The following is a 10533-nucleotide window of genomic DNA, read 5'->3' on the forward strand; positions in this document are numbered from 1 at the left end:
TATATATACATATATATTATAATATCTGTGTACATATTATTGTAATCATTTTCCAGAAATGATTATATAATAAAAAAGCCCTTTAATGTATTTTCCAATCAGTTAATGACTACACCTAGTACTCAGTGGTTAAGAGCACTTGCTGCTCTTCCAGAACATCCATGTTTGGTTGCAAGCATCTATAGGGTGGGTCACAACCATCTGTAACCTAAGGTATTGCCAGAAAAGGTGTACATAAGAACTTACAAATAAGAAGAAATTAGATTTGCCTAAATAATTAACTTTCTTTAAACACACTTTAGGAACTTACAACGTCGTGTGGGTTCTTGAACCTCTGGAGCATGTTGATGGCAAAATAATCTGAAAATACAGGTATTCAAAGAATCACTGAATCTTTTAATTCGTAGAGATCCACCAACCTTTGTCTCCCCAGTGCTGGCACTAGAGCTGCATGCAATTACCCTGGCTGAAGTACTTATTTTTAAAAAGAAATGTGAGGGGCTGGAGTGATGACTCAGCAGCTAAGACCACTGAGAACTCAGAGGTCCTGAGTTCAATTTCCAGCAACTACAAGGTGGCTTACAACCATCTGTAATGGGATCTGATGCCCTCTTCTGGTGTGTCTGAAGATAACAACAATGTACTCATACACATAAAAAGAAATGTGTTGAAGTCCATGTCAAATTGTTAACCCACATCCAGTGCGGTGAGGGTGGCCATTGTTGTTGTGTCCTTTGAACAGTAGAAAGAGAACTCTGGTCTCTGAAGTCATGAATGCTGGGGGAATATTTTGAGCAGCCCTAGTTCCTCAGAACTAAGGTCTCAGACATCAAACTTCAATCTGACCACCCACAATCTTGCTGATCTTCACAGTCCATACAGACACACGTGCCCAATTGTGGAGAACGACTTTTCAGGATCAGAACACACCTTCACCTGAACCTGGATTTGGTGAGTGTCTTCAGAGAGAAGGCAGCGTAGCAACCTAGAGAACTGGAGGAGGAGCTATAGAGGACTTCTCTGCCCAGGCTTGCCTTGGTCTTCACCCTTATGAGATCTAGGGTCCTCCAGTTACCCTAGTTCCCTCCATGCAGCCTTCCCAGCAGCACCCAGTTCAGTCACCTCCTCTGGACCTGGGACCTCTGCCCACCTTTCATTTGATCTCAAATTCCATTCCCAGAGGGACTTGGATTTGTACCCTCGCCTCTCCTGTACATTGATTTTAGGCTTATACTACCGTGTTTGCCTATGGGATTTTGTAACGCATAAAGGAGTATAGGAAAGATTAGGACAGACTCTCACCTGTGTCCTCCCCAGGCCTAGTGTCAGTAAATTTCAAGTCTAGGCAAAGCCCCTTCCTGCTCAGCCCCTCCCATGAGCCATTGTGGGTATGGAGTTCATTGTGGCTTCTTTGCAGCAGTCCCCCAACCTGATGATACCTTGTCAGGTTCATTCTCTCTGAGTACCCCCTCAGCACCCTGTGAGGTATCTCAATTCTATGAACCTCAATGTTTAAATTAAAATTTAAACTGTAGAGAAGCCCACTTGTTCCTTGCTGAAACAATTAAAATGTTTTTTTTTTTAAATAAAGTATTTCCATTATGGTTAATGAACTTTTTTTTAAAGTTATCTCTGTGATTTCAAGACCAGCGTGGTCTACTCGGTGAGATACTGTCTCAAAAATAAAAACTTGTAGGAATCTCATGTGTTTAAAAAGGACTATCATAATAAATTGATCTCTTTGTGAACATAAACAATAAAAGTGAAATTCTAAGAATACAGCCCCCAGTTGGTTTCTAAGTAATTCAAATATAAAAAGCAGTGTTCAGAACTGAATGAACTTTTAAGAACAGTGACAAACTGGGGGCTGGCAAGATGACTCTGCAGGTAAAGGTGCTTGCCATCAGCTCCAACAACCTCAGTTCCATGTCTGGGCCAACACTGGAAGCAGAGAGCTCATTCCCACAAGGTGTGGGGACAGACCCAGGACCTGTGCATGCGTGAGTGAAGGAAGATGCCTTCCTGTTGCAGAGAATAACAGGCCTGAACTGGCTCCTGTCTCTTGCAGGACAGGCATGCTGCCATTTACCAATGATGCTTTCTCAGGAAGAAGCGAATACAGAGAAGATTTAGAAAGTCAAACAAACCCTTGAGTACTTTTTCCTGTCATGTGCAGAAATGTGAAGCCAAGTTCCTGGTGGTGTCCCATAATCCTGTTCTCACAAGAAACTCACTTGCATAAATTAAGCCTGAGAAGTATGTCACAGGTCAGCCATTTTGTAAGCACCCTCCCCTCACCATGTAGTTTTTGTTGTTGTTGTTGTTGGTTTGGTTTTGGTTTTTGTTGTGGTTGTTGTTGTTGTTTTGGTTTTTCGAAACAGGGTTTTTCTGAATCACCCTGGCTGTCCTGGAGTTCACTCTGTTGTCCAGGCTGGCCTTGAACTCAGAAATCTGCCTGCATCTGCCTCCCAATTGCTGGGATTAAAAGTGTGCGCCACCCGGCTTCCCACCGTGTAGTTTTAAAGTCATTTGATTACTTATAAGTTCCATGATCTTCATCAACTTGGAGAATTGCATGATCTTCCTTGGCACAGAGTAAGTGGTAATTCTTGGCACAGGACTGTAAATCACATCCCACGGTGGCTCCTTTGTTATTACAAAATGAGCATTTCTATAGAAGAATAGATTACAATGAGTTAGTACTGTTTCTTTGCTAAAAAGTAAGGATTCCATTAAATAAGGATTAAGCCAACAGCCCTGTGGTTTTGTCCTGGCTATCTCTGGCATATCCCAGCCTCCATACCCACACTAAATAGAAGTTAGATTTGGCAACCCATGAGGAATTTTCAGCAAAACTGCTGCCATCTGGAATCAAAGGCTTGGCATAGAGAGTCGTGTTATGGTCTACATATATGAAAAAACATTAGATGATTTAAAAAAAAAATCTTCCCCTTTAATAGAGACTTTTTTAAAATAACAAAGCTGTCAGGCTTCTTTATCACTAGACAGATATTTGATTTGGGGTCCAGAGCAGCTCCTTTGTGTGCCACTAAGGTGTGTGTGACTTCAGCTGGTACTTGCTATGGCTTCCTCCTAGACATTCCTCCCTGGGAAGGTGGTGCTTGTACCTTAGAGTAGCAGTTGAGGATTCTGTACAATAAAGTGCACCAGTTTCAAATTTGTAGAAACTAAACAATAAAAGCACAACTGAATACAATATTTTCTTACTCCCTTGATTTTGTTTCTCTATCACGTTTTAACTGAAGGTGGGGTAGAGATGGTTAGGCACTGTGTGGCTGCAGGAAGCCCCGTCAAGCAGTACTACAGCCTTGTGCTGTAATGAGGGGCAAACTAGCCATGACCAAGCCTGATTGACACCATCCTTTGGCTACATGAGATCCAAGCACATTGAGGCCCCTCTATAGAGCAAGGGACAGCACTCATGGGATCCCAAGTAAGGATTCCATGATAATACATAAGGAAAAATAAGTAAAAGTCAAAAGGAGGTAAAAAGCAGAATTAAGCTATAGAGTTCTAAACCAGCGCATGCAAGAGCAGCTATTTAATTGTAGAAGAGCGATGTAGCAGCATGAGTAGTGAAGAAGATGAGCTTCACCCTCATACACTTGCTGACAGTTCTGCGGTGAGGTTTACTCATCTGAGAGGAGAGAACCTCAAAGGAGAAAATTACTCCAGAAGATCAGGCTGTGGGCATCCCTGTTGGATATTTGCATAATTAGTTATTAATGTGAGTGAGCCCAGCCTATTCATAGTGGAGCCATCGGGGGCTGGTGGCCCTGGGATCTATAAGAAAATAGTGAGTGAGTAGCTCTCACCTCGTGTGTCTTCTGCATCCCTTTCTGTCATCCCACACTTCCAGTGCATCTCAGTTTCCCAATCGGAAAGTCTATGGAAACTCTCCAGTGATACCAACCTCTTTCTCAATAGTCTAAGTACTCAACTGCCCTCATTCTGGATGGGGCTGTTTCCATGTAGGCAAACTCTACAACAGTGGTTCTCCAGTCGTGGGTCACAACCATAGGAATACTTATTTCTGATGGGCGTAGGAGCTTAGGATCAGCTCAGTGGCGAAATTACAGTTATAAACGACCAAAGAAGATAAATTTATGGCTGGTGGTCCTTAAGACCATCTGAAATGTTGTTGGACTGTGAAAGGCAGTCCGTGTTCTGGTTGAGCGAGGCTTACACCTAAGACCCAGTAGAAAATTCTACTAGGGACAGAACCGTAAGCTACACTCCCAAACACTAGGTTCCTGACACCAAAAGCTCTCAACTCCATAATCCTGTGACCATCAGTCACCTAGAGCAAAGCCCAAGCTCCTGGTATTCTGGCTGGACTCCACCCCCACAGTTACCTGCTCCAGCCAGGTATGCCCCGCCCCACAGTTACCTGGCAACAACAAGGTAGCCCAGCCCACTATAAAATGGGCTGCTTGGCCCATCCTCTCTTGCCTCTCTTGTCTCTCTTACCCCCTTGCTCTTACTCTTGCTCCCCACCCTCTCTCCATGTGGTCATGGCAGGCCTCTGCTTCTCTATTCCTCTCTCTCTCTCTCTCTCTCTCTCTCTCTCTCTCTCTCTCTCTCTCTCTCTCTCTCCCTTTCTACAATAAATGCCTTAAAACCATGGACTATCTCAGCTTATCAGGATCCACCATGCTGGAGCAATGGAGCTGGTTTCCCTCTAATGAGCTGCACTCCAAAGTCTCCCTGTGCTCCAGCCACAGCTGCCAGCCAAACCAAGCAGCCCACTGAGCTAGCTGCCTGAGCTAGCCAGACTCTCTCCTCCCTTCGGTAACCTGTAAGAGCTCTCCTTCTACCTTTCTCCCTTCGGCCCCTGGGCCAGAGTCTGCCCGAGGGTCCATTCTCAGCTCTTCCTTGACATACAGCAGCATCTGGGATGTCCAAGACATCCTGGAACCTGTTGTTCCTGGCCTCCCTATGGCCCAAGGAGCCCAGAACTGGCTCTTCCTAGGTACGCAGCAGTCTGTGATGCCCAAGAGTCAGAGCTCAACTCCAGCAGTTCTTATGGGACCCCAGACTGTGCCCTTTTCCTGGGAGCAGGTTCCTGTGGCTTCTCACAGTCCAATGCCTGCTGAGCAGTTCCGTGGGATCAGTTGCACAGTCCAACTCCCACGTCCACCTTGCCCAGATCCCCTGAGCTCTGGTGGGACACAGATCATCTCTCCCCTACTTCATTTCCCCACGTCCTGCGCCCAACAAGTGATAGCAGAGAATGGCTGTGCCCAACAAAATGTGTGTTTCCTTTTCATCAAGCTCCACACTATGAGAACCACTGTTCTAGAATCTAATAGTACCCTTCCTTAAGTATCCGTGAACAGCCTCAAATCCATTTATCACAGAATGATAGAAATGTTTGAGTTGACATTGTCTAGCCACTTCCTAATTAGGAGAATTTACATATAGCATGCTGGTAAAAGTACTTTGAAAAAAGAACATACCAGCGTGTCTCCAGTCATTGACACCTTATTGTGGGTATGGTCAGCCATAGGACCTCAGACTTGTCATCCTGTTTCCTCGACTGCAAATGGGCTTTTATAAATGTAGCCAGGAGACACAGTTGACCTTGGAGGATAGCCTTCCATCCTGGAAAGGCCCATATGCCTTCAATTCCAAGGCAGATATTGACAGTGATAACTACCCAGAACTGGTGCAAAAAGACATATAGCCTTGATTGACATTCTAAGACATCTTAAAGATAAAACCCCATGCTCTGCCAGGTGGTGGTGGCACATGCCTTCAATCCCAGCACTTGGGAGGCAGAGGCTGGTGGATATCTGAGTTCGAGGCCAGCCTGTTCTACAGAGTTGAGTCCAGGACAGCCAGGACTTGAAAATCCCTGTCTCGAAAAACAAAACAAAACAAAACAAAACAAAACCCATGCTCTGGTTGCTGCCTGCAGCTTTGTGGCAGCAAGAGGACCAGCTACCTGCTTTAGGGCAGGAGAGCAGAAGGAGAGCCTAGATGGCGCTGTTGAGCTGCCGAAATTAGTCTTTGCTCTGATGGAAGGGCAGTAAGGACTTGTTCCAGCCTGTCTGACCAGAGAGTTTTCACTCAGACAGAAGCATCTCAAACCTGCTCCCCTGATGTGTGGGACAGTTGGTTGTATGCAGATAGAGTCAGATGAGGGAGTATCTCACAGTCCACCTTCCAGTTCTCCACGGATTCACCAAACCCTACTATACCATAGACTATGTTTTTAAATGAAAGATTCATTTTTTATTTTTACTTCTGTGTATGTGTGTCTGAATTACCAAGTATTATGTGCATGTGCCTATCGAAGCCAGCAGAGGGTGACAGATGCCCTGGAGCTGAAGTTACAAGGAGTTGTGAGTTGCCATTTGGTGGCTGGGGATCAAACTCAAGTCTTCTAGAGGGACAGTGAGCAATCTTAACTGCTGAGTCCTCTCTCCAGGCCCATGGTAGACTGTCCTTTGAATGTAGTACAGAAGATCCTCAATTTATGAGTAATAAGACATGTCAACTTACCAATCTTCTTCCTCTCCGGATCTCTTTCTTTACTGATTTGACATCAAAGTTTCTAGCTGCATTAGGTGGCTCATGAGCCTCACACTCCACCAGTCCTGATGAATACAGCTGCAGGATGGAAAAAAAAAAAAAAAAACAACAGAGTTGGCGTAAAGTAGTCCTGACCAACACAAGTCAGCGTTGGCTCTGGAAAGGGTTAAAGAGAAGTGCACAGTAGGCGATGGCTCAGAGCACTGGCCACTGTGCAGGAGATGAACAGACACGAGCCATGTGACTCCTGTGAGAAACCTCAGTCTGCAGACACAGTTGTACTTGGTAACTGATCTCTATTGACTCTGGAGCCAGGCAGTGTCTCCTACAGCACTGTTATTCTCTGCCTAGGAATGCAGAGCTGGCTCTGGCAATGGCTGAAGCCATGCAGTCAGAGAAGTCAAAACAAGTGACAGAGGCCATTCCTGATGGCTTTCCAGGCCCTCTTAGACTTCAAGGACTGTACCTACATCCACAACAATATGGCAGACCTTCACTCTTGTTGTTGAGATAGGGTCTCACCGCAGCCTACGTGGGCTGGAAATCACCTGTCTCTGCCCCTTAGTGCTGGGACTAAAGCCATACACTAATACACCTGGATTTTATGATTCTTTTTAAAAGACAGGATCTAGCTATACATCCCACTTGACCTGGTCCTTGTCCTCCTCCTTAGCTTTTAAGCAATGAAATTGCAGGTGTGGGTGATCACAGCTAGCCCCAAACTCCCTTGTTTGTTTTAGCAGCCACAAGTCTCTTTCCTCTTCAGCATTTTAGAGGATGGAGAGAGGGCTCCATGGTTAAGCGTGTCCACTGCTCTTCTAGTGTTCCAGAAGATCGACATTCTGTGCCCAGGTCCAGGTACCCAGCTTACAAGTGACTGAACACCAGCTCCAGAGGGACACACACACACACACACACACACACACACACACACAATTAAAATCTTTCTAAAAGATTTTATTGAAAGATTAAAATTCTTTACTAAAATATTATATTAAACACATTTTATTAAATATATGTGTGTGTTCTGTGTGATGTCTCTGTGTGTATTCTAGAGTTTGGATGTGAATGAATGATTGTGTGTGTGTGTGTGTGTGTGTGTGTGTGTGTGTGTGTGTGTGTGTGTGTTCTGTGTCTGCCTGTAGAGGACAGAGATTTACTTTGGCTATCATTCTCTACAGACCTTTGGCTCTCTTCTAAGATTTTTTTTATGAAAAATGAGTGTTTTGCCTGCGTGTATGTATGTGTGGGCTGGTTTCTGCAGAGGTCAGAATGTTTTGGATTCCTAAATGTGAAGTTATAAATATTTGGGAACTAACCCCACTGTGCTAGGAACTGAACCTGGGTCCTCTCTGCAGCAGTAGCTTCACCACAGAACCATCTATCCAGCCCCTCTCTATCTTGGTTTTTGAGATAGCCACTCCCTGAACCTGGAGGACTCACAAATTCAGCTCACTTGGTTGGCCAGCAGGCTTCCAGAATCCTCCTGTCTCTGCTCCACAGCATGGGATTGCAGGCCGTGAGTTCGCCTGTGTCCTGGGGACGGAAAGCAGGACTTCATGCTCATGTCCCCAGCACTTCACTAACTGAGCCACCTGCTTTCTAGCTCCAGATAGCTAAAGTTCCTGAGTCATGTAAACCCCAACAATCTACCTGCTTTCCATTGAAGGTTAATGTCACAGAGAAACTCAGAAAACAAAGAGCATGAGAAACGTGAGAAAAAAGTTGTAACGTTTTCATAGGTGATGATTTTGTTATATAAGAATTAGATATCATAATGTAGATGTGAATACTTGCATGTAGAAGTCAGAGAATGACCCTGTAAAATTGTTCTGTCTTTCCCCATGGTTTGGAGTTAGGATATCTCTGTGTTTCTGCTGCTCTGCTCCAGTTGCAAGCTTAGTGCATGGATATGTTGTACTTTCTCAGGATTTTGCTCTCTGGAAGATGCTAAAAGAAAAATGTGGGCCAGTAAGGTGGCTTCTCAAGAAAAATCACTTGCTGCCAAACCTGAAAAACTGACATTCATGTCATGGAGGAGAGAAGTGAATCCTGCAAGGTGTCCTCTGGCCTCCACTTGCATCCTGTGGTACATGCATAAAGAAATAGATATCCTTTTTAAAAGGCCAGCAAGGGAATAGGAAAAAAAATACCACAATATATACATCTGATCAGAAGCCTGTATCTCTAACACAGGAAATCCTTACAACTCAATAAGACAATTCAGTTTAAAATGGACAAGTGGCAGGGGGCAGAGAAGACCCTCAGTGAGTAAAACGCCTTGGCTGAGCAAGCCTGACAAGCTGAGCTCAGTTCCAGGAACCCCTGTAAAAAAGGCAGAAGCTCTGACTCAAACCACACATCTGCCATCCTGGGGTTCTGCAGAGGCAGAGAAGATACCATCATCCCAAAGACTGTGTCACTAGTAAGAGTCAAACATTCCAGAAACAAGGAGGAAGATAACCAGCTCCTGAGAGACGGACAAACACACATACAAGGCCTAGGAGACTCTCCAGAACACTGTTGAGCAGAGTCTACACATTAAAGGGTCTATGCTGTAGCATTCCTGTCCTCTGATCTCTGAGAAAGGATCAATCTAGAGGGAGTTGGGGAAAGTGGGAGCTGACTGCACAGAGGCATGAGGGGATGTTCTGGGGTCCTTGGAGCTCTTTGCATAGTGACAGTGACCATATGGAGCAAGCGTGTCTCAAAACTTAACTGCACACTTTAGTCACTGCATTTCTTAATGAAAAATATACCAAGAAAGTTGACTAAAATGTTGTCAGTTCAACAGACCATTTGACAATACTTAACAACAGGAAAAATTCTAAGTATACAAGAGGTTAAAGGGAAAAGGCTTGAGGGATGGGAGCTCCTTGCAGCCCATGGGCTTGCACCCTTTACTGTATTGTTGGGACAACTGGTGAAAACCCAAGTGGGATGTGACACAGGTCCTTGATGTAGAAATACACACTCAAGCATACAGGACAGATGATACATAATTTAACACAGATCTGACAGCTCGATGTGGCCATGCAAGCCGTGAGTCTCAGCACGCAGGAGACTGGGGCACATAGACCTGAATGAGCATTTCCACCTCAAAGGCCCTCTGCCCCTGGAGACATTATGATTTCTGTCATCATAGTCTTCTAGCAAAGATCTTCTATAGTGTTTGTGAGCCACTATGTGAGTGCTGGGAATGGGACCTGGTTCGTCTGGAAGAGTATCTGGTGCTCTGAACCACAGAGCCATCTCTTCAGCCCTACACATGTAGTTTTAAAGTTATTTACCAGTAACTTACCAAACAGTTTTCATGAGCAGCTATATTTGCTGATGGCGCAAAATATATCTGACTCCACTCATAGCCTTCAGGGCAGAGGGCACATGTCCTTTTTTCCATCTTTTCTATCATCGGACAGTCACCTATAAGTAACATCCAGGTTAAAACAGAGGAACATTACTTCATTGCTGGTGGGATTGCAAACTGATACAACCACTCTGGAAATCAGTTTTGTGGTTCCTCCGGAAATTGGACATAGTACTACCGGAGGACCCGCTATACCACTCCTGGGCATATACCCAAAAAATACTGCAACATGTAACAAGGACACATGCTCCACCATGTTCATAGCAGCCTTATTTACAATAGCCAGAACCTGGAAACAACCCAGGTGTCCCTCAACAGAGGAGTGGATACAGAAATTGTGGTACATTTACACAATGGAGTACTACTCAGCTATTAAAAACAATAAATTTATGAAATTCTTAGGGAAATGGATGGATCTGGAGAATATCATCCTGAGTGAGGTAACCCAATCACAAAAGAACAAATATGGTATGCACTCTCTGATAAACGGTTATTAGTGTAGAAGTCTGGAATACAGGAAGAACAACCCACATTCCACAGGGACCTCAAGAAGAAGGAAGACCAAAAGGTAGACATTTCATTCCTTCTTAAAAGGGGGAATCAAATAC

General features: G+C 44.5%; 1 protein-coding gene across 1 annotated transcript in view; it reads right to left on the reverse strand.

The window, feature by feature from the left end:
• The window catches only part of LOC116084270 (PHD finger protein 11A-like), a 19248-nt gene that overhangs the window by 5131 nt on the left and 3584 nt on the right, over nt 1-10533 (reverse strand). Inside the window, exons 2-5 of the mRNA XM_031361123.1 lie at nt 9860-9981; nt 6529-6636; nt 2538-2671; nt 311-360 (exon numbers count right to left, since the gene is read on the reverse strand). Of these exons, the coding sequence (XP_031216983.1) occupies nt 311-360; nt 2538-2671; nt 6529-6636; nt 9860-9981 (414 nt within the window). The remainder of the gene's footprint in view (nt 1-310; nt 361-2537; nt 2672-6528; nt 6637-9859; nt 9982-10533) is intronic.

Source organism: Mastomys coucha, unplaced genomic scaffold, assembly GCF_008632895.1.
Source record: "Mastomys coucha isolate ucsf_1 unplaced genomic scaffold, UCSF_Mcou_1 pScaffold9, whole genome shotgun sequence".
Taxonomy (NCBI): domain Eukaryota; kingdom Metazoa; phylum Chordata; class Mammalia; order Rodentia; family Muridae; genus Mastomys; species Mastomys coucha.